Source organism: Hemiscyllium ocellatum (genome assembly GCF_020745735.1).
Source record: "Hemiscyllium ocellatum isolate sHemOce1 chromosome 27 unlocalized genomic scaffold, sHemOce1.pat.X.cur. SUPER_27_unloc_1, whole genome shotgun sequence".
NCBI lineage: Eukaryota > Metazoa > Chordata > Chondrichthyes > Orectolobiformes > Hemiscylliidae > Hemiscyllium > Hemiscyllium ocellatum.
Genome location: NW_026867476.1, coordinates 3,143,759 through 3,167,241, shown reverse-complemented (window position 1 = coordinate 3,167,241; position 23,483 = coordinate 3,143,759). Strand labels below are relative to the sequence as shown.

The window sequence follows — 23,483 nt, the reverse complement described above, 5'->3', positions numbered from 1 at the left end:
CTGGTAACTGAGCTCCAGGACAAATGTTTCTCATCAACCACCAGCCTCTGTCGTCTTTCAGCTAGCCAATTTCTGATCTAAACTGCTAAATCACCTTCAATCCTGAAATTCCATTTTTGTGCAGCAGCCTATTGTGTGGAACCTTATCAAACTTTACTGTCCATATATACCACATTGACTGCTTTACCTTCATCTACCTGTTTTGTCACCTTCTCGAAGAACTCGAAGGTTAGTTAGGCACGATCTACTCTTCACAAAACTGTGTTGACTATCCCTAATCACCCAAATTATTCCTTTCCAGGTGATTAAAAATTCTATCTCTCATAACCTTTTCCAACACCTTACCCACAACTGAAGTAAGGCTCACTGGCCTATAATTACCAGGATTGTCCCAGCTCCCCTTCTTAAACAAGGAAACATTGGCTATCCTCCAGTCTTCTGGCAGTACTCCTGTTGACAGTGATGACATAAAGATCAAAGCCAAAAGCTCTGTAATCTTCTCCATGGCTTCCCAGAGAATCTGAGGATAAATCCCATCCGGCCTAGGGGTCTTATCTATCTTCAGATCTTCCAAAATTGCTAAAACCTCCTTTTTGTCAACTGAATCCCATCTAATCTAGAATCCTGTATCTCCGTATTCTCACTAACATTGTCCTTTTCCAATGTAAATACTGTTGAAAAGTATTCATTAAGCACTTCCCCATGTCCTCAGATTCCATATGCAACTTCCCACTACTGTCTTTGATGGCTCTAATCTTATTATAGTTATTCTTTTTTATTCCTGATATACCTATAAGAAGGAGGGCAAAATGAGCCATGAGATAGCTTTGCCAAATAGGATTAAGGAGAATCCAAAAGGCTTTTATAAATACACTAATGACAAAAGGGTAACAAGGGAGAGAATTGGGCCCGTCAAAGATCAGCAAGGCAGCCAATGTGTCAAGCCACAGGAGATGGGGGAGATACTAACCGAGTGTTTTACATCAGTGTTTCCTGTGGAAGATGTAGAATGTGGAGGAATAGATGGTGACGTCTTGAAAATGTCCATATTACAGAGGAAGTGGTGCTGGATGTCTTGAAACCCAAAAAAATGGATAAATCCCCAGGACCTGATCAGGTGTATCCTTTAACTCTGGGAAGTTAGGGAAGTGATTGCTGGGCCCGCCTTTTGGTGAGATATTTGCATCATTGACAGTCACAGGTGAGGTGCCAGAAGACTGGAGGTTGGCAAATATGGTGCCACTATTTAAGAAAGGTGGAAGGAAAAGCCAGGGAACTATAGACCAGTGAGCCTGACATTGGTGGTGGGCAAGTAGTTGGAGGGAATCCTGAGGGACAGGATTTATATTTGGAAAGGCAAGGACTGATTAGGGATAGTCAGTATGACTTTGTGCGTGGGAAATCAATTGGATTTTTTGAAGAAGTAGCAAAGATGATTGATGACGGCAGAGTGATAAACATGATCTATATGGACTTCAGTAAGGCGTTTGACAAGGTTTGTCATGGGCAACTGGTTAGCAAGGTTAGATCTCGTGGAATACAGGGAGAACTAGTCATTTGGATACAGAATTGGCTCCAAGGTAGAAGACAGAGGGTGGTGGTGGAGGGTTGCTTTTCAGACTGTAGGCCTGTGACCAGTGGAGTGCCACAAGGATCGGTGCTGGGTCCTCTACTTTTTGTCATTTATGTAAATGATTTGGATGTGAACATTGGAGGTATGGTTAGTAAGTTTGCAGATGACACCAAAAATGGAAGAAGGTTAACTCAGGTTACAACAGGATCTTGACCAGATGGGCCAATGGGCTGAGAAGTGGCAGATGGAGTTTAATTTAGATAAATGTGAGATGCTGCATTTTGGAAAAGCAAACCAGAGTAGGACTTATACACTTAATGGTAAGGTCTGAGGGAGTGTTGCTGAACAAACAGACCTTGGAAGTGCAGGTTCATAGCTCCTTGAAAGTGGAGTCGCAGGTAGATAGGATAGTGAAGAAAGCATTTGGTATGCTTTCCTTTATTGGTCAGAGTATTGAGTACAGGAGTTGGGAGGTCATGTTGTGGCTGTACAGGAATTGGTTAGGCCACTGTTGGAATATAGTGCAGTTCTGGTCTCCTTCCTGTTGGAAGGATGTTGTGAAACATGAAAGGGTTCAGAAAAGAATTTACAAGGATGTTGCCAGGGTTGGAGGATTTGAGCTAGAGGGAAAGGCTGAATAGGCTGGGGCTATTCTCCCTGGAGCGTCGGAGGCTGAGGGGTGACCTTATAGAGGTTTACAAAATCGTGAGGGGTATGGATAGGGTAAATAGACAAGGTATTTTCCATGGGTTGGGGGAGTCCAGAAGTAGAGGGCATGGGTTTAGGGTGAGAGGGGAAAGATTTAGAAGGGACCTAAGCGGCAACCTTTTTACCCAAAGGGTGGTGCATGTATGGAATGAGCTGCCAGAGGAAGTGGTGGAGGTTGGTACAAATGCAGCGTTTAAAAGGCATCTGGATGGGTATATGAATAAGAAGGGGTTTGATGGACCAAGTGCTGGCAAATGGGACTGGGTTAGGTTAGGATAACTGATCGACATGGTCGACTCTGACTGAAGGGTCTCTTTCTGTGTTCTATGTCTGTATGACTCTTCTTCAGGACTCTGAAACTGTTCGTGAAAACTGCTTCAGTAATCTGCCCAGTATTAAGACCATGAAAAGCAGGACCAGAATGAGGCCATTTGGCCCAGCAAGTCTGCTTCAACAGTCAATTATGGCTGATATCTTTCTCAACCCCATTCGGCTGCTTTCTCCTCATAACCCTTGATCCCCTTACTAATCAAGAACCTACCTACCTCTGTCTTAAATGGCTTGGCCTCCACAGCCCTCTGCAGCAATGAGATCCACAGATTCATCACCCTCTGGCTGAAGAAATTCCTTCTCGTCTCAATCCTAAAGGGCATTCCTTCACCTTGAGCCTGTGTTCTCGGGTCCTCGTCTTTCATTGTAGTGGAACCATCTTCTCCACATCAACTCTATCCAGTCATAGAGTCGCACAGTGAGGAAACAGACCCTTTGGTGCAATCAGTCCATGTCGACCTTAATCCCAAACTAACATAGTCTCACCTTCCTGCACTTGGCCCAATATCCCTCTAAACACTTCTTCTTCATGTACTTATCCAAAAGCCTTGACTGTACTCGCATCCACCACTTCCTCTGGAGGTTCATTCCACACAAGAACCACACACTGTGTAAAAATGTTCCTCCTTATTTTATTTTTAAATCTTCATGTTCTCACCTTAGAAATATGTCCCCTAGTCTTGAAGTCCCTCAGCCCAGGGAAAAGATCCCTGACATTCACCTTATCTATACTCCCCATGAGTTTATAAATCTCTATGATGAGGAGTCATCTGGATTTGAAACATTAGCTTGCCCTCTCTGCAGGGATGCTGCCTGACCCACTATGATCTCCAGCACTTGTTTTCAGGACAGATTCCAGCATCTGCAGCAATATGCTCGTAAATTTTGTACCCAGTTGGCGAGCTTTCCCCGGACCCTGTGAGATTTAACCTTACTCAACAATCCACCATGCAGTGCAGTCAATAAAGTTCCCACCACCCACTTCTTTCAGTATACGTGGGCAGTATGGTGGCTCAGTGGTTAGCACTAGTGCCTCACAGCATCAGGGACTCCGGTTGGTTTCCAGCCTCGAGGTGAATATCTGTGTGAAGTTTGGACCTTCTCCTCATGTGGCTGTGTGGGTCTCCCCTGTGTGCTCTGATTTCCTTCCACAGTCCAAAGATGTGCAGGTTTGGGTGAACTGGCCATGTTTAAATTGCTCCTTAGTGTGCAATGATGTGAAAGCTAGGTGCATTAGTCAGGGTAAATGTAGAGTAATAGGGGAAGGGGAATGAGTCTGGCTGGGTTACCCTTCAGAGACTTGTGTGGACTTGTTGGGCCAATTGGCCTGTTTCTGCACTGTAGGGATTCTATATGCCATTCCCCCACCTCCAGAGTCGCAGAACTCTTTGCTTTTCCTATGGACAGGGTGGAGGAGGGAAAGCAAATGTTTTACACGGGAGGAAGGTTTGGTGAGTGTGAAGTGAAAGTTAAACACAGTGCTTTGCTTGAACTCCAGCTGAGTGACTTGGTGGGGAGTGGAAAAGGGAGGTATGGTGGCTCAGTGGTTAGCACTGCTGCGTCACAGCACCAGGGACCTCGGTTCGATTCCTCCCTCGAGGCAACTGTGTGGAGTTTGCACATTCTCTCTCCCCCCCCACCCCCACCCCCACCCCCACCCCTACCCCTACCCCTACCCTACCCTACCCTATGTCTGCATGGACTTCCCCTGGGTGCTCTGGTTTCTTCTCACCCTGGGGTCAGGAAGTCCAGAACTTGAGGGCATAGGTCCCATCCTGGCACTTTCCTCTGCCACCGCAGGAACTGTAAAACCTGTGCCCACACTTCCTCCCTCACCTCTATCCAAGGCCCTAAAGGAGCCTTCCGTGTCCATCAAAGTTTTATCTGCACATCCACTAATATCATTTATTGTATCCGTTGCTCCCGATGCGGTCTCCTCTACATTGGGGAGACTGGACGCCTCCTAGCAGAGCGCTTTAGGGAACATCTCCGAGACACCCGCACCAATCAACCACACCGCTGTGTGGCCCAACATTTCAACTCCCCCTCCCACTCTGCCGAGGACATGGAGGTCCTAGGCCTCCTTCACTGCCGCTCCCTCACCACCCGAGGCCTGGAGGAAGAACGCCTCATCTTCCGCCTCGGAACACTTCAACCCCAGGGCATCAACGTGGACTTCAACAGTTTCCTCATTTCCCCTTCCCCCACCTCACCCTAGTTCCAAATTTCTAGCTCAGCACTGTCACCATGACTTGTCCGACCTGCTTAGCTCCTTTTCCACCTATCCACTCCACCCTTTCCTCCCTGACCCATCACTTTCATCTCCTCCCCCACTCACCCATTGTACTCTATGCTACTGTCTCCACCCCCAACCTCCCCAAGCTTATCTCTCCACGCTTCAGTCTCTCTGCCTTTATTCCTGATGAAGGGCTTTTGCCCGAAACGTCGATTTTGCTGCTCATTGGATGCTGCCTGAACTGCTGTGCTCTTCCAGCACCACTGATCCAGAATATGAATAGGAAGGGTTTGGAAGGGAATATGGGCCGGGTGCTGGCAGATGGGACTAGATTGGGTTGGGATATCTGGTCGGCATGGACGAGTTGGACCGAAGGGTCTGTTTCCGTGCTGTACATCTCTATGACTCGATGTGAACCTTCAGGTTGGTGAATTGGCCATGCTAAATTGTCCCATAGGGTCCAGGAATGTGCAGGTTATGTGCATTAGTCAGGGGTAAATGTATTGCAATAGGGGAGGGGAATAATACGTCTGGGTGGGTTACCCTTCGGTGTGGACACGTTTCCACACTGTCGGGATTCTATGAAGGAAAGGGATTTTTGTAATTTCTGCTATCCTCACCTTCTGTTCAAGGACAGCGCAGGCGCAGTGCCGGCCGGCCGGCCGGAGCAGGCGCAGTGCGGGGGCCAGCTGTCGCCTTCTTTCCCGGACCCGCTTTCCCGATTCAGTCGCTCCATTGTTGACGTCACAACGCGGAAGTGGCCCGGTCAGGTCCAGAGCGAGACTCCCTCCCTCTGGGCAACTCCTCATCCTGGGAGGGAGAGGGGGGGAACCTGGTCACTTGTAGCAACTGGAGTGAATCCAGGGAGGGAGCAGACTCTGCAAATTCGGGTATGTGTCTTAATTACCCGGGTAGGGGAGGGACGGAAGGATAGAGATGAGGAGGGGTAGAAATCTTTTCTGTTCTTATTTTTTTAAATGCACCCGATTCCCATAAATAAATGCAACAGGTACAAGTACAGCACATGCAATATTCCTCATTGCAACTTCAAGCCGGCTGCAACGGTTTTGCATCCTCTGTTCTTCCTCTGGCAGTGCATTCAGCTTACTTGCCCCATCCCCACTCCGCCCCCGCCCCGCCCCGAGGCGTTGATGCTTCCAAGCTGACACTCAAAAGTTCGGTTTGTCCCTCCATTCTTTCCCTGTTGTCTTTTGTGGGTTTAAAAAAAAACTTTCCAAATCCTCTGAGTATAGGAATTGGGAGGTTATGTTGTGGGAGTACACGACATTTGTTAGGTCACTTTTGGAATATTGTGTGCAGTTCTGGTCTCCCTCCTGTCAGAAGGAAGTTGCAAAACTTGAAAGTGTTCAGAAAAGATTTACAAGGATGTTGCCAGGGCTTGAGGCTTCTCCTCATCTCTGTCCAGACTGGGGCTGTTTTACCCAGCACTCTGGAAGCTGAGGGGTGACCTGAAAGACCTTTATAAAATCATGAGAGGCATGGATATGAGGGAAGACCAGAATGAGAGGGTAATAGGTTTAGGATTGGTAGGAGCAAGATTGAAAAGGGACCCAAGGGTCAACTTTTTCATGTGTGTAAGGAATGAGTTGCCAGAGGAAGTGGTGGGTGCTGGTACAATTATGACATTTAAGAGGTATCTGGATGGGTATATGAATAGGAATGGGTTTAAGGGATATAGGGATATAGTGCTGGCAAATGAGTCTATATTACGTTGGGATATCTAGTCGGCATGGATGAGTTGGACCGAAGGGTCTGATTCGGTGCTGTGTATCTCTGACTCTGGCTTGCCACTAACGTTTACCACGTCTGTATTTCAGTTGCTCTCTGGTGTCGGTGTCAATGCCTTGATGTCTCATTTCCCTTTTCCTGGGGGATGTCAACCATTTTGTGTCTGGTTGTTTCTCAAAAAGCTGCATTGTAGATTCATCCTGAATTGACAAAGTTTTTCTTCACTTCCCAAAATCAGACCTGCTCAGTCTCTCCAATATCCCAATGTTGTGAAAGATATTAACTTTCGGGTGGGTTTATCAAATTCAAGGGCTTTTCTGCCCCTATAAGAGCCTGAATCAGCACCTTCAGGAGAATTGGTTAGAGCAGAGTGAGAATAGGGGGAGAGAGAGTGGGATGGTGTTTTCGATTTTGTCGATTAACAAAAGAAAAGAATCTTCTGTAGAAAGTAGAATTGCTTGTTCTGAATTTCTACCCTGGACTGTCAGTGATGGCTTTTGTAATCTTTTTACAGAGTATTTGAAGATCTGAAGACAGAAGTTTCAAAATCAACATTGACTCTCCTGCTCCTCGGATGCTGCCTGACCTGCTGTGCTTTTCCAGCGCTGCACGTTTTGACTCTGACTCGCCAGTGTCTGCAGTCCTCACTTTCACATCAATGTCTGACAGTCACTCAATCCATTGGGACCCCAATGGTTTTCAACTATGATGCTGTGAGAAGGAGCATAGTTCCTGTTTCAATACGTTTTCAGCATCACTGGGACTTGAGAGGCCCAACTGTTAGAGCGCACTGAGTGTGGAGCCTGAAACATTTATACGACCTGGAAAGAGGAATTCACTGCGAGGAGGGGCTGTACACACGTTTGTGTGCGGCTGAGGTTTCGGCCATGGAGAAACCCGAAGAATCCCACCCCGTGGAGAAACCGTGGAAGTGTGGTGACTGCGGGAAAGGCTTCTGTGTGCCATCTGCCCTGGAGATTCATCGGCGCAGTCACACCGGGGAGAGGCCGTTCTCCTGCCCTGAGTGCGGGAAGGGCTTCACCAGTGCCTCCCACCTGCTGAGGCACCGGTCGGTCCACACCGGGAAGAGGCCCTTCAGCTGCCCAGAGTGTGGCAAGGGTTTCAGCGATTCCTCCACCCTGCTGTCCCACCAGCGGGTCCACACGGGGGAGAGGCCCTTCGGCTGCGCAGAGTGCGGGAAGGCCTTTACCCAGTTCTCCCACTTCCAGACCCACCGGCGCGTCCACTCGGGCGAAAAGCCCTTCAGCTGCCCTGAGTGCGGGAAGGCCTTCAGCAATTCCTCCGTCCTGCTGATCCACCGGCGCGTCCACACGGGGGAGAGGCCCTTCAGCTGCCCTGAGTGCGGGAAGGGTTTTACACAGGCCTCCAACCTGCTGACCCACCGGCGAGTCCATACCGGCGAGAGGCCGTTCACCTGCTCAGAGTGCGCCAAGAGCTTCAGCGATTCCTCCACCCTGCAGGCCCACCGGCGGCTCCACACGGGGGAGAGGCCTTTCAGCTGCCCTGAGTGCGGGAAGGGCTTTACTCAGGCCTCCCACCTGCTGACGCACAAGCGGCTCCACACCGGAGAGAGGCCGTTCAGCTGCCCTGAGTGCGGGAAGGCCTTCAGCAATTCCTCTGCCCTGCTGACCCATCGGCGGGTGCACACTGGCGAGCGACCCTTCCCCTGTCCTGAGTGCAACAAGGGCTTCAGTGATTCCTCTGCCCTGCTGGCTCACCGGCGGCTCCACACGGGGGAGAGGCCTTTCACCTGCCCCGAGTGCGGGAAGGCCTTTATCCAGGCCTCCCACCTGCTGGGCCACCGGCGGGTGCACACCGGCGAGCGGCCCTTCCCCTGTCCTGAGTGCGGGAAGGCCTTCAGCAATACCTCCCACCTACTAGCCCACCGGCGGGTCCACACCAGGGAGAGGCCCTTCCCCTGTCCTGAGTGCGGGAAGGCCTTCAGCAATTCCTCCCACCTGCTGACCCACCAGCGGGTCCACACGGGGGAGAGGCCCTTCAGCTGCCCCGAGTGCGGGAAGGGCTTTACCCAGACCTCCCACCTCCAGACCCACCGGCGAGTCCATACTGGGGAAAGGCCGTTCGCCTGCTCCGACTGCGGGCAGAGATTCTCATCGTCCTGCAGCTTGCGGAGGCACGAGCGGAGGCGCCAGCATTCCCAACAATCGGATTCTGCCGCCGACGCTGCTGTTGGTCACCCCCAGGCCTGAACCTCCTGCCCGTTCTGGCAGTGGGTGCGGTGGGAGAGTCAGTGGGTTTTTTGTTTTCTGCTGGGCTCCCCAACCCCACGGTGACTCAGTGGTTAGCGCCGCTGCCTCAGGGCGCCAGGGACCTGGGTTTGATTCCACCCACAGGGTACCTGTCTGTATGGAGTTTGCATGTTCTCCCCGTGTCTGCATTGCTGGGGGTTGAAGGGTTCGAGCTGCAGGAAGAGGCTGAATAGACTGGGGCTGTTGTCGGAGGCTGAAGGGTGTCCTGAAAGAGATTTATAAAATCGTGAAGGTCACGGATAGGGTAAATAGACAGGGTCTTTTCCATGGGCTGTGGGAACTCAGAAGTAGACGGCATAGAGGGGAGTGCATGTATGGAATGAGCTGCCAGAAGAAGTGGCGGAGGCTGGTACAATGACAGCATTTAAAAGGCATCTGGATGGGGACATGAATAGGAAGGGTTTGGAGGGAGATGGGCCAAGTGCTGGCAAATGGGACTAGATTAATTTAGGATATCTGGTCAGCGTGGACAAGTTGAATCGACGGGTCTGTTTCCATGCTGTACGTCTGTATGACTACAGGTTGTGATGTTAGTTTTAAAATAGTTCAATCCTGTTGCGCTCACTTCCTGAAAGATATCAAATGAATCCCCCCAAGCAATACAGTTTAAATATGTCGAGTTCAACACGATCCTAGAGTTGAAGGAGTCAGAAGTCGAACGCCGAGGTGACCAGAACTAATCTCAGTACTCCAAGTGCGGCATCACCAACATCTTGTATAACTGCAACATGACTTCCCAACTTCTATACTCAATGCCCTGACTGAAGGCCAGTGTACTTTAAGCTTTCTTCACTGCCCTGTCTACCTATGTTGTCAGAAATGGAGGACTGACTCCAAACTGGATCCACAATCTGGCTGTCGGGTCAGGAAATTGCTTCCTTTCTCGAGACGAGTCTCCTGGAGAGAACTTGTTGGCTGGCTGACTGTGATCTAGTGAACCCCTCAGTGCACTACTGCTCTCAGTTATCTGGAGCGGGTCCACACACAAGGTGGTGCTCGAAACTTTTACTTTCTCATCGGTTTGGGATTAACCCCCCATTCATTTGAGTCATACAGCCCAGAAACAGACCCTGCAGTCCATGATCCACAACTAAGCTAGTCCTACCTATCCCCTCCTGGCCTGTAGCCATGGAGATGCACAGCACAGAAGCATTCCCTTCAGTTCAACACGTCCATGCCCACCAGATATCCTAATGTAATCCAGTACTATTTGTCAGCCCTTGGCGTATACCCCTCTAAACTCTTCCTATTCTTACACCCATCTCTGTATCTTCTACGTGATGACATTGAACCAGCGTCCTCCACTTCCTGTGGCAGCTCATTTCATACACGCCCCAGCCTCTGTGTAAAACACATGCCCCTCCCTTTCAAATGTTTCCCCTCTCACTTTAAACCTATTCCCTCTGGTCTCCCCACAACCCAGGTAAAAGACCTTGACTATTTACCCTATCCATGCCCCTCATGGTTTTATAAACCACTATAAGACAACCCCTCAGCCTCCGATGCTCCAGGGAAAACATCCCCGGCCTATACAGCCTCTCCCTTTCCCTCCAAACTCTCCTGCTCATGTACTTATCCAAATGTTTTTAAATGTTGTAATTGTACCCGTGTCCTCCACTTCCTCTGAAAGTTCATTCCTCACGCGAACCACACCATAAAAAATTTGCCCCACGTCTTTTTTTCAATTTCTCTCCTGTCACAGTAAAAATGTGCCCCCTCTCTTGAAATCCCCCACCGTAAGGAAGAGATAACTACCATTAACCCTATCTCTACCCTTCATGTTTTTATACATGTTGTCTCTCAACCTCCTCTGCTCCAATGGAGAAACACCATGGGGCTGCATGGTGACTCAGTGGTTAGCACTGCTGCCTCACAGCTCCAGAGACCCATGTTCGATTCCAGCCTCGGGTGACTCTCTATGTGAAGTTTGCACATTCTCCCCCCTGGGGTCTGCGTGGGTTTCCTCCGGGTGCTCCGGTTTCCTCCCACAACCCAAAGATGTGCAGCCAGGTGAATTGGCCATGCTAAATTGTCCATAGTGTTAGGTGCGTTAGTCAGAGGGAAATGGGTCTTGGGTGGGTTACTCTTCAGAGGGTCGGTGTGGACTTGTTGGGCCGAAGGGCCTGTTTCCATACTGTAAGGAATCTAATCTAATCTAATGTATCCAGCCTTCATTCCAATTTGCTAATTCTGGCGCAGTAATGATTTCGCCTCTCTGTGTGTCGAGAATCTCTTGTTTCTCAGCCGATTCAGTGTCTCTTAAGTTCACCTGATCATAAAACAAATCGCACCCCATTTACTTAAAAATGTTTTCCATGCAAAGTCAGTCCTGGTTGGAAAATAGCAAGTGGTGTTTATATTCCCATACGCTGCTTCTGACCAGGTTTGTAAATGATGTTTTGAGATGTATGAGTAAAACTTCACAATAAAAGATTAATGCAGCCTTTATTTATTACTCATTATTAAACACACTTTCTCCATTCACAGATGTGATTGAGAGGCTTCTCTGAATGACCCTTTGACTGATGATGGATTTTGTCAGGATTTTGAGAGTCAACACAGAGGAGGGCTCTTTCAGACAATGTATCATGCAGAAAATTCTCCCACGTGAGATGAGCAAAGTCAATCTGTTTGTAACAAGTTGTGAAGCTTGAAAGAGTTCAGAAAAGATTTACAAGAATGTTGCCAGGGTTGGAAGGTTTGAGCTATCGGGAGAGGCTGATTAAGACACTGTTTTCCTGGAGCGCTAGAGGCTGAGGGATGACCTTATAGAGGTTTATAAAATCATGAGGGCCATTGATAGAGTAAATAGACAAGGTCTTTTCCCCAGGGTGGGAGAATTCCGAACGAGAGGTCATAGGTTTAGGATGAGATGGGCAAGTATTGAAAGGGACCTCGAAAGGGCAACTTTTTTCTCACACAGCCTGGTGCATGCATGGAATGAGCTGCCAGAGGAAGTGGTGGAAGCTGGTACAATTACAGCATTTAAAAGGCATCTGGATGGGTATATGGGCCAAATGCTGGCGAATGGGACTAGATTAAGTTTGGATATCTCGTCAGCATAGACGAATTGGACCAAAGAGTCTGTTTCATGCTGTACATGTCTACGTCTCTATAACAGGTCAGATAGGTTCTCACACAAAGAAATAGTCAGTAACGCTGGGTTTCAGAGATTGGTTGAGGCAATGTGGTAGTTTTAGAGACTTAAAGACATAGTGATGTACAGCACAGGAATAGACCCTTTAGTCCAACCTATCCATACCAACCAGATACCCTAAATAACAGCCATTCTGCACCGTGGAATCAGAGGAGGTATTCCTGACAAGGCAGCACAGAATATTCCAGAAACATGTAACCTGGCTGTATTCTGAGAGACTAACTTTTTTTTTGTTATATATAAAGTGGCACAGTGGTTAGCACTGCTGCCTCTCAGCGCCAGAGACCTGGGTTCAATTCCCGCCTCAGGCAACAGTCTGTGTGGAGTTTGCACGTTCTCCCCGTGTCTGCGTGGGTTTCCTCCGGGTGCTTCGGTTTCCTCCCACAGTCCAAAGATGTGCAGGCTAGGTGAATTGGCCATGCTAAATTGCCCGTAGTGTTAGGTGAAGGGGTAAATGTAGGGGAATAGGTCTGGGTGGGTTGCGCTTCGGCGGGTCGGTGTGGACCTGTTGGGCCGAAGGGCCTGTTTCCACACTGTAAGTAATCTTAAGAAAAATGTAGATTTTTATTAGCCACAAAATGACTGTTCAGTTCAGAATAACACAAAAAAAGGCTGAAAGTAATGGTTTGACTCAGTGAACCTGTGCTGCTGCTTTGCTGACTTAAGCTAAAATAGAAGATAAGAGAAAACAATGGATTTTTCAGAATATGCATCATAAGACAGTGATTTGGTATTTGAACTAATCTTGAACTAGCAAGCATGGGATGATTTTGTGTGTCATACAATCTGTTTCTCAAGAAATATCATTGGATTAGCTTGCTGAGAGTCATGTCACCTTATTCTAGTTGATTTGACTTTTCTCGTAATTAAGGCTGTGCTGGCTCTTAAAAAACATAAATAATGTGTACGTTTCAAATGTAATTGCGCAAATTTGCCAAGGAACCCAAAAGCTTTAACCTCTGTGTCGCTGGAGAGAATTATGACAAAGGTGCCTTACTTTATTAAACCAATGACCTTGCTTTGTACAGATTGCATTCCATTGATTATCTTCACCCTCAAATCCTGCATAAATCTCCACTGTGCCAATTTTCCTGGTTTAGGAATAGGGAGGATAGGAGTGTTGCAGGGGCTAGTGGGATGCACCAGGATTCCTTGCTGTAGGTGGGAATCAATAACTGGTTTTACATCTTTGTTGACAGGTGACAAATTGTACTGTCTGATAGACGGTCGGATGGCCCCACGTTTCACAGTGACCATGTGAGGCAGAGCTGATGTAATGAGGTCTGCGTCATTGGAGTGCTGTGCCCACAATGAAGGTGGCACATAATTGCGCAGTAAGGGGCTGCCATAGGAGGAGGAGGGCAGTGGGGTCTGCAACACAGGAATAGACCCTCGAACGAGGGAGAACAACGCACACAAAACTCCTGTCCTAAGCAGGCAATCTGCATGGAGTCAGGATCCAGGAGTTTAAATTCCTTTGGCAAACTGCAGAGTCTGTGCACTATGGGCCCCAAATCCTTTGGGTGCCACAGGGCTTTAACTATTGGGAAACATGAGGGAATGACTCTCTCGGCGGAGCAGTTAAGGGCTGTCTGGTGGTGTTTTTTTAAAGTCGCGGTATAGTCCAGTTAGTGTTTTTTTTAAACTGTTAAAGTTTTTTTTAAGCGCCTAGCGGACCTGGAAGCTGGTGTAGCGCTAGCTTACCTGGGAAGGTTTTTTTTCTATAAAAGCGCGTACAAGATGATTAGGGGTTTAGGTAGTGTTGACAGTGAGAACCTTTTTCCGCGTATGGAGTCAGCTGTTACTAGGGGACACAGCTTTAAATTAAAGGGAGGTTGGTATAGGACAGATGTTAGGGGTAGATTCTTTACTCAGCGGGTTGTGAGTTCATGGAATGCTCTGCCAGTAGCAGTGGTGGACTCTCCCTCTTTTTATGGTAATTCAAGCGGGCATTGGATAAGCATATGGAGGTTATTGGGCTAGTGTAGGTTAGGTAGGCTTCGGTCGGCGCAACATCGAGGGCCGAAGGGCCTGTACTGCGCTGTATTTTTCTATGTTCTATGAGGTGGGGTTATTTTGGAAAAGCATTCTTTGTTTGGCATCGAACAGAACTCCCGCAAGCTAATCCTTCCTTAACATTGTAACACAGGCCAGTCAACGTCAGTGTAGAAGGCAGATGGAGAGCTGAAAATGTGTTGCTGGAAAAGCGCAGCAGGTCAGGCAGCATCCAAGGAGCAGGAGAATCAACGTTTCGGGCACGAGCTCTTCTTGATGCCCGAAATGTCGAATCTCCTGCTCCTTGGATGCTGCCTGACCTGCTGCACTTTTCCAGCAACACATTTTCAGCTCTGATCTCCAGCATCTGCAGTCCTCACTTTCTCCTAGAAGGCAGATGGAGGTAAGGGTCTGTAATAGCGGAATAAGGTGGGTCAGGTTCGTGAAGGTAAGTTGCAGTGCAGTGAGGCCTGCACAGGAAGAGGCTGGTCTGAACGATCCAGTGGAGGAGGGTGGTCATGGGAGACAAAGGGATGTACAACAAATGCAGGAGGGAAGAGGTCAGGACAAGCATGTACAGGGTTGCCTGGAATTGTCCACACATGAAGGAAGGGATTGGGGGAGGACGAACACAGAACAGCGGCCGGCAAAATGGGGTAATTAGAGTCAGGGCGTTCCAAGGTGAGGCCCCGTGGAGAGCAGTGAATGGAAGCATTCAGTTTGCAGGCAGTCTGTCGATTGAGAAGGCCAAGCAGACAAGAAGGGGAGATTATAATCGTGTTTCAAGCTTTTTTCTTTTAGCTTCAGCAGAAGCTGCTGGAGTTTTGAAAGAATACAACATTTTTTCCCCTCTCAAGTACGAAATTGACTCCACCTGAAACTGGTATGGGATAGTGTTCAAGTAACGACCAAAACTCGCTGAGTGGCGAAAATACCCTCTTTATTCAGCAATAAAGGTCGAGGCGGTGATGGAACCTCGAAATACAGTTCTTACAGGAGCCCCTTTATACACAGTTCTTGCATACCATTACTATAGTGTTACATATTTAATCTGTAGTATACAAAAGTTTGAAGGGCTTCTGTCCTGGGAGACAGGAGATGGATTAAAAATGTGCTAAATACTAGCTACTATTCATAATCTGTCCAGTCTGCTTGCATAATTAGAAATGTTAGTTATTTCGTCTTTTACATTAGTACATGAGTTAAAAATACAAATACTCAGCCTATATGCTCTCAATAAATTAGAAATTGCAATAAAAGATGGGTCATCCAAGATGGAGGACGGGAAAAATTTCTGGCTTTAACAGCTGCTCCTTTTTTGACGTATTTTAGGAGCTGGAGGTGATTTCCTCGAATTGCAGGAGCAGCAATTACTGTTTTCTATGCTGTTGCATTGTTTTGGAACTTTGGGGGAAAAAAGTCAAAACAACAGCAGTTTTAAAAGGGAGAAGCACATGGTGAGGTCAGTGCAGAGGGGGGAAGAGAAGAGAGAGAAAAACCCACATTGCTAACTGACAAAGTTAGCTGTTACTGCGTTTGCTGTTGAATTCTTCTATCGCCGGACATCGGAGTGTGTCTAGGAAAATTAAAAAACAGTGAAATTCACAACTGATCTTGGAGCAACCTGTTGGGAGAAGTCTCAGCACAGAAACACATAAGTAGATGTTTTAAGCGTGGTCTTAAATTAAGTCTGCCGTAGTGAGTAGAGTGGGTTCTTTCTTGATTATATGTTTTATTGAGCTATGTCTCTTGATTAAACTTAAAATATAAGCCGTAAGTATAAATTTAACCTGGAGCATTGTTTTGTAAGGGAGTTAGACAGTGCTATTTTCTGCGTCTGTAGATTGAAAGAAGCAAAAATGGCCTTTTGTACAGTGTGCACTTCTTGTCGGGTGTGGGAGTTTAGGGAGAGCTTATGGATTACTGAGGATTATATCTGCAATAAATACCATTGGTAGTGAATCCTATCAGATCGAATGGATCAGTTTGAGAGGCAGTTAGAGGCAATGAGGAATTTACATGAGCAAGGGAATATGATGGAGGACAGTTATAGGAAAGGGGGGCAAGTCTCAGATACAGTCACACAGATGGGTTAACCCCAGGAAAGGTAAGAGAGGTAGGTAATGCAGGAGTCTTCTGTAGCTATCCCCATTTCAAACAGGTATGCTGTTTTGGAAAATGTAGCGGATGATGGATTCTCAGGGGAACGTAGCACAAACAGCCATGTTTCTGGTATGGAGACTGGCTCTAATGTAATGAGAGGTATGTCGAGTTCCAAGCGATCAATTGTGTTAGGGGACTGTCCAGTCCGAGGTACAGACAGATGTTTCTGTGGCCAGCAGCGAAAAAGCAGAATGGTGTGTTGCTTCCCTGGTGCCAGGATCAAGGATGTCTCAGAGAGGGTGCAGAATGTTCTCAAGGGTGAGAGGGGCCAGCAGGAGGTCATTGTGCACATTGGAATTAACGACATAGGAAGGGACAAGTTTGAGATTCTGAAGGGAGATTACAGACAGTTAGGCAGGAATTTAAAAAGGAGATACTCAAGAGTAGTAATATCTGGATTACTCCCAGTGCTACGAGCTAGTGAGGGCAGGAATAGGAGGATAGAGCAGATGAATGCATGGCTGAGGAGCTGGTATATGGGAGAAGGATTCACGTTTTTGGATCATTGGAAGCTGTTTTGGGGTACAAGTGACCTGTACAAGAAGGACAGATTGCACCTAAATTGGAAGGTGACTAATATACTGGCAAGGAGATTCGCTAGAGCTTTTGAGGAGGATTTCAACTAGTAAGGTAGGGGGTGGTGGGACCCAGGGAGATAGTGAGGAAAGATTTCAGTCTGAGACTGGTACAGTTGAGAACAAAGGCAAGTCAAACAGGCAGGGCAGACAGGGACAAGGCAGAGAACAAGGTAGGACTGAAAAATTAAACTGCATTTATTTCAAAGCTGAAAAATGTGTTGCTGGAAAAGCGCAGCAGGTCAGGCAGCATCCAAGGAGCAGGAGAATCGATGTTTTGGACATAAGCCCTTCTTCAGGAATCATTTATGCATTTATTTCAATGCAATATACCTAACAGGGATGGCAGATGAACTGAGGGCATGGTTAGAAACATGGGACTGGGATATCATAGCAATTACAGAAACATGGTTCAGGGAGGGGCAGGACTGGCAGCTTAATGTTCCAGGATATAACTGCTACAGGAAGGACAGAAAGGGAGGCAAGAAAGGAGGGGGAGAGGTGTTTTTGATAAGGGATAACATTACAGCTGTACTTAGGGAGGATATTCCCAGCGATATATCCAGGGAAGTTGTTTGGGTGGAACTGAGAAATAAGAAAACGATGATCACCTTATTGGGATTTTATTATAGACCCCCTAATAGTCAGAGGGAAATTGAGAAACAAACTTGTAAGGAGATCTCAGCTATCTGTAAGAACAATAGGGTAGTTATGGTAGGGGCTTTTAACTTTCCAAACATAGACTGGGACAACAATAGTGTTAAAGGTTTAGATGGAGAGGAATTTGTTAAATGTGTACAAGACAATTTTTTGATTCAGTATATGGATGTACCTACGAGAAAAGGTGCAAAACCTGACCTACTCTTGGGGAATAAGGCAGGGCAGGTGACTGAGGTGTCAGTGGGGGAGCACTTTGGGGTCAGCAACCATAATTCTATCAGTTTTAAAATAGTGATGGAAAAGGATAGACCAGATCTAAAAGTTGAAGTTCTAAATTGGAGAAAGGCCAATTTTGACGGTATCGGGCAAGAACTTTCGAAAGCCGATTGGGGCAAATGTTCGCAGGAAAAGGGACGGCTGGAAGATGGGAAGCCTTCAGAAATGAGATAATGAGAGTCCAGAGAAAGGAAAGGCTGGTAGGTATAGGCAATGCTGGAGGACTAAAGAAATTGAAATTTTGGTTAAGAAAAAGAAGGAAGCATATGTCAGGTATAGACAGGATAGATCGAATGAATCCTTGGAAGAGTATAAAGGCAGTAGGAATACTTGTATACTTGAGGAAAATCAGGAGGGCAGAAAGGTGACATGAGATAGTTTTGGCAAATAGTTAAGGACAATCCAAAAAGTTTTTACAAATACATTAAGGACAAAAGGGTAACTAGAGAGAGAATAGGACCCCTCCAAGATCAGCAAGGCAGCTTTTGTGTGGAACCACAGGAGATGGGGGAGATACTAAATGAGTATTTTTCATCAGCATTTACTGTGGAAAAGGATGTGGAAGATATAGAATGCAGGGAAATAGATGGTGACATCTTGAAAAATGTCCATATTACAGAGGAGGAAGTGCTGGGTGTCTTGAAACGCATAAAGGTGGATAAATCCCCAGGACCTGATCAGGTGTACCCTAGAACTCTGTGGGAAGCTAGGGAAGTGATTGCTGGGTCTCTTGCTGAGATATTTGTATCATCGATAGTCACAGGTGAGGTGCCGGAAGACTGAAGGTTGGCTAATGTGGTGCCACTGTTTAAGAAGAGTAGTAAGGACAAGCCAGGGAACTATATACCAGTGAGCCTGATGGTGGTGGGCAAGTTGTTGGAGGAAATCCTGAGGGACATGATGTACATGTATTTGGAAAGGCAAGGACTGATTAGATTAGGGATAGTCAACATGGCTTTGTGCATGGGAAATCATGTCTCACAAACTTGATTGAGTTTTTTTGAAGAAAACTCTTCAAAAGCAGGGCAGAGCAGTAGATGTGATCTATCTGGACTTCAGTAAGGCATTTGACAAGGTTCCCCATGGGAGACTGATTAACAAGGTTAGATCTCGCGGAATACAAGGAGAACTAACCATTTGGATACAGAACTGGCTAGTGGTGGATCAGGGTGGTGGTGGAACATTGTTTTTCAGACTGGAGGCCTGTGACCAGTGGAGTGCCACAAGGATCGGTGCTGAGTCCTCTACTTTTTGTCATTTCCAAAAATGATTTGGATGTGAACATTAGAGGTACAGTTAGTAAGTTTGCAGATGACACCAAAATTGGAGGTGTAGTGGGCAGCGAAGAAGGTTACCTCACATTACAACAGGATCTTGACCAGATGGGCCAATGGGCTGAGGAGTGGCAGATGGAGTTTAATTCAGATAAATGTGAGCTGCTGCATTTTGGGACAGCAATTCTTCCCAGGACTTATACACTTAATGGTAAGGTCCTAGGGAGTGTTGCTGAACAAAGAGACCTTGGAGTGCAGGTTCATAGCTCCTTGAATGTGGAGTCACAGGTAGATAGGATAGTGATGGCGGTGTTTGGTATGCTTTCCTTTATTGGTCAGAGTATCGAGTACAGGAGTTGGGAGGTCATGTGGCTGTGCAGGACATTGGTTAGGCCACTGTTGGAATATTGCATGCAATTCTGGTCTCCTTCCTATCGGAAAGATGTTGTAAAACTTGAAAGGGTTCAGAAAAGATTTACAATGATGTTGCCAGGGTTGGAGGATTTGAGCTATAGAGAGAGGCTGAGGCTGTTTTCCCTGAAGCGTTGGAGGCTGAGGGGTGACCTGGGCGGCACGGTGGCACAGTGGTTGGGCGGCACGGTGGCACAGTGGTTAGCACTGCTGCCTCACAGCGCCTGAAGACCCGGGTTCAATTCCCGACTCAGGCGACTGACTGTGTGGAGTTTGCACGTTCTCCCCGTGTCTGCGTGGGTTTCCTCCGGGTGCTCCGGTTTCCTCCCACAGTCCAAAGATGTGCGGGTCAGGTGAATTGGCCATGCTAAAATTGCCCGTAGTGTTAGGTAAGGGGTAATGTAGGGGTATGGGTGGGTTTCGCTTCGGCGGGTCGGTGTGGACTTGTTGGGCCGAAGGGCCTGTTTCCACACTGTAAGTCTAATCTAATCTAATCTTATAGAGGTAAACAAAATTATGAGGGGCATGGATAGTCTTTTCCCAGGGTGGGGGAGTCCAGAACTAGAGGGCATAGGTTTAGGGTGAGAGGGGAAAGATATAAAAGAGACCTACGGGGCAATCTTTCACACAGAAGATGGTACGTGTATGGAATGAGCTGCCAGAGGAAGTGGTGGAGGCTGGTACAATTGCAACATTTAAGAGGCATTTGGATGGGTATATGAATAGGAAGAGTTTGGAGGGATATGGGCTGGGTGCTGGTGGGTGGGACTAGATTAGGTTGGGACATCTGGTCGGCATGGACGGGTTGGACCGAAGGGTCTGTTTCCGTGCTGAACATCTCTATGACTCTAAAGGACAGTAACCTGATTACTGCAACTGTGTGGTGAGATTTATTTACTATTTGCCAGTATAAGTTTCATTCATTCATGAAACCTCATGCAAGCACTATTTTCTCAGTTAGTTTCTTAAAGGGATAATGGCTCAGTTCAAAGGTATTTAACAGGTAATGTTTTGTGGAGACTTGATGGGGATGGTATTGTTCTGTGTGCTGAGGTTATCACCCCCTGCTACACGCAGTGTAAAGGTGTGGAAATGCAGTGGTGGGTTTGAAAGGGTTGTTTTTAAATTTGGATACTACAGAACTGCGGTTTTACTAATGAAAGAAACAGTGTTATAGTAAATACCCCTGTAACAGGTTTGTAGAGGGTTGTGAACGAATGAATGGAAATCATTCCATTCACGAGCGGCAGGGACCTGGGTTCAATTCCCACCTCCGGCAACTGTCTGTGTGGAGTTTGAACATTCTCCTCGTGTCTGAGTGGGTTTGCTCCCACAGTCCGAAGATGTGCAAGTTAGGTGGATTGGTCATGCTAAATTGCCCATAGGAGTGAATGTAGGGGTCAGGGGTGAATGTAGGGGAATGGGTCTGGGTGGGTTGCTCTTCGGAGGGTCGGTGTGGACTTGTTGGGCTGAAGGGCCTGTATCCACACTGTAGGGAATCTTTTTTTTAAAAATCTGGTAATAATGAATAAAGTGAACTGGTGAGTGAGCAAATAAAGATAACCTGTAACCCAATATCTCACACTGGTCTCCTAAAAGCTGGAAATAAATTTCTAGGATCTTTGCGGTTCTAGAGTTATCAGGTTTGATACCACGGAAACAGATCCTTTGGTCCAACCAGTCCATGCTGAATATAACTCCAAATTGAACCAGTCCCACCTGCCTGCTCCTGGCCCATTTCCCTCAAACCTTTTCTATTCAAGTACTTAACAAAATCAACGGAAATACCAAGGAATTCACTCTTTCTCAACCTTTATTTCCAAAAATAATTAGGAGTCTGACTGCCCACCCTCTCACCCTAAATCTGTGCCCTCTAGTTCTGGACTCTCCCAACTAGGAGCTAGTAGGGGTCTCTCTGCTGCTGGGTTACCTGAATTTGCCTTTTTTTAATCCCCCAAGGGGTGTGTTTATGTGATTTTACTATATTGGAACAGTTAATTAGTAATAGTTACTGCATCTACTATCCTGTTAAGTTTTCCAATCGAGTTATATTATTCTAAATTCCTCTTTTTTTGCTTGTACTTTCACGAAAGGGTTCGAATGAATTGTGTTTTGCTTAATGTCAAGTAGGTAAATCTGTCACATATGCTATAAAGTGGATTTTTGTTTTATTCATTCATGAGGATGTCACTGGCTAGACCAGCATTTATTGTCCATCCCTAATTGCCCAGAGGGCAGTTGAGAGTCATCCACATTGCTGTGGGTCTGGAGTCACATGTAGGCCAGACCAGGTAAGGATGGCAGTTTCCTTCTCCAAAGGACATTAGTGAACCCCTCTGAGAATTAAGCACTTAAAGAGAAGCATCTCTTGCTATAATCTGTAAAGAGTGTGTCAAAAGTGGTGTCAGCTTCTTTCAACAACTCCTGGCCGTTAAATAAAATAAATTCCTGACACTCACTTCAAAATCCACAAGTGATCATTTACTGGTCTAACTTGAACAGTGAACAGATGAACTAAGCTGTGAACAAATCAAATAAATCCCTTCTAACTACTAACTATTCCCGAATAAAATAAGATTTTCATGGATCCACAGACTCTTCAGTCCAACTCAACATCCATGCTGACCAGATATCCGAAATCAATCCAGCCCCTTTTGCCAGCACTTGGCCCATGTCCCTCTAAACCATTCCTGTTCATATACCCATCCAGATGCCTTTTAAATGTTGTAATTGTACAAGCCTCCACCACTTCTTCTGGCAGCTCATTACACACACACACACACACACACACACACACACACACACACACACACACACACACACAACCCTCTGCATAAAAATGTTGCCCCTTAGGTCCCTTTTAAATCTTTCCCCCTCACCCAAAACCTAAGCCATCTACTTCTGGACTCCCACAGCCCAGGGAAAAGACCTTGTCTATTTATCCTATCCATTCCCCTCATGATTTTATAAATGTCTATTGTAGCCTGAGTGGTGCCTTACATAGGTTCACTACTTTTTTTTAAATTAATTTTTCTCCAAAAATGACAGCAAAACAAGGTGCAATCACAAGCAATAAACAAAATCTCAACCACCCTCCCTACGGCACAAACTTCCCCCAAAAGTATAAAGAAAAAACGACAAGCAGCCATAATAAATATATCCACATACAAAGCACACAACATAATAAATTAAATCTGTAGTAAGATAACTGTATTAATGAAACAAAAAGAAAACAAAGCAGAAAAAAAAATCCCCACCACAGAAGACACATCAGTCTGGAACTGTTAAAAAGACAATACCATCAGCATATGAAAGAAAAGGGTTCCAAATATTTGTAAATTTGTTAGAGGAGAGAGATAAGGATAATCTCATCTTTTCTAATTTAAGAAAGTATATAACATCTCCAACCCAGTGCGTATGTGCAGGTGGAATTAGGGATTTCCATTATAACAAAATCTTCTGGCCAATAGATTAGTGAATGCACACATGTTTTTATCTTAAGAGGAAGGAAGATTAGTTAAAGAGGGTGACACCCCAAAAGAGCAGTGTTAGCATTAGCAGTAAGATTTTTTTGCCAGATACCTTATTTAAGGTGTTAAAGATATTAGTCCAATATCTACTTAAAGAAGGGCAAAGTTGGAAGATGTGCATACAATTTGCTGGGATCTGTTGAAAATGATCACAGTCTGGAGAGACTTTGAGCTTTGTTGTACTGGGCGTGGCGTAGAATCTTGCATTGAATAAAACAATGTTTTGCACAGCTAGCAATTCTGTGCATCCTTTGTAAAACCTCATCCCACACATCCAGAATTACCTCTTCAAGATCTGCCTCCCAGATAGCTCTAATAGAATCGAGAGAATCTGAGCATATGGATGTTTGAATAAATAGCACCCCTTTATTGAAGAAAGCAGTTCCAGAAAGATGTCAAAACTAGAACCATTAGGAAGCGCAGGGAAACCCTGACATAAACTGACAGACAAAACTGCGAACCTGGTGGTATCTAAAGAATGGATCTGGGATAAGGTGGTGGGGGGGGGGGGGGGGGGGGGGAAATGAGGAAACTGGTGAAAAGATTCTGGGTAAT

At 46.4% G+C, this 23,483-nt stretch overlaps 1 protein-coding gene across 1 annotated transcript in view; it reads left to right on the top strand.

Moving 5' to 3' along the window:
- LOC132807074 (zinc finger protein 271-like) overlaps positions 1 to 23,483 on the top strand; it is an 81,989-nt gene that overhangs the window by 7,735 nt on the left and 50,771 nt on the right. Inside the window, exon 2 of the mRNA XM_060821376.1 lies at positions 7,111 to 8,826. Within this exon, the coding sequence (XP_060677359.1) occupies positions 7,484 to 8,826 (1,343 nt within the window). The 5' untranslated portion in view covers positions 7,111 to 7,483. The remainder of the gene's footprint in view (positions 1 to 7,110; positions 8,827 to 23,483) is intronic.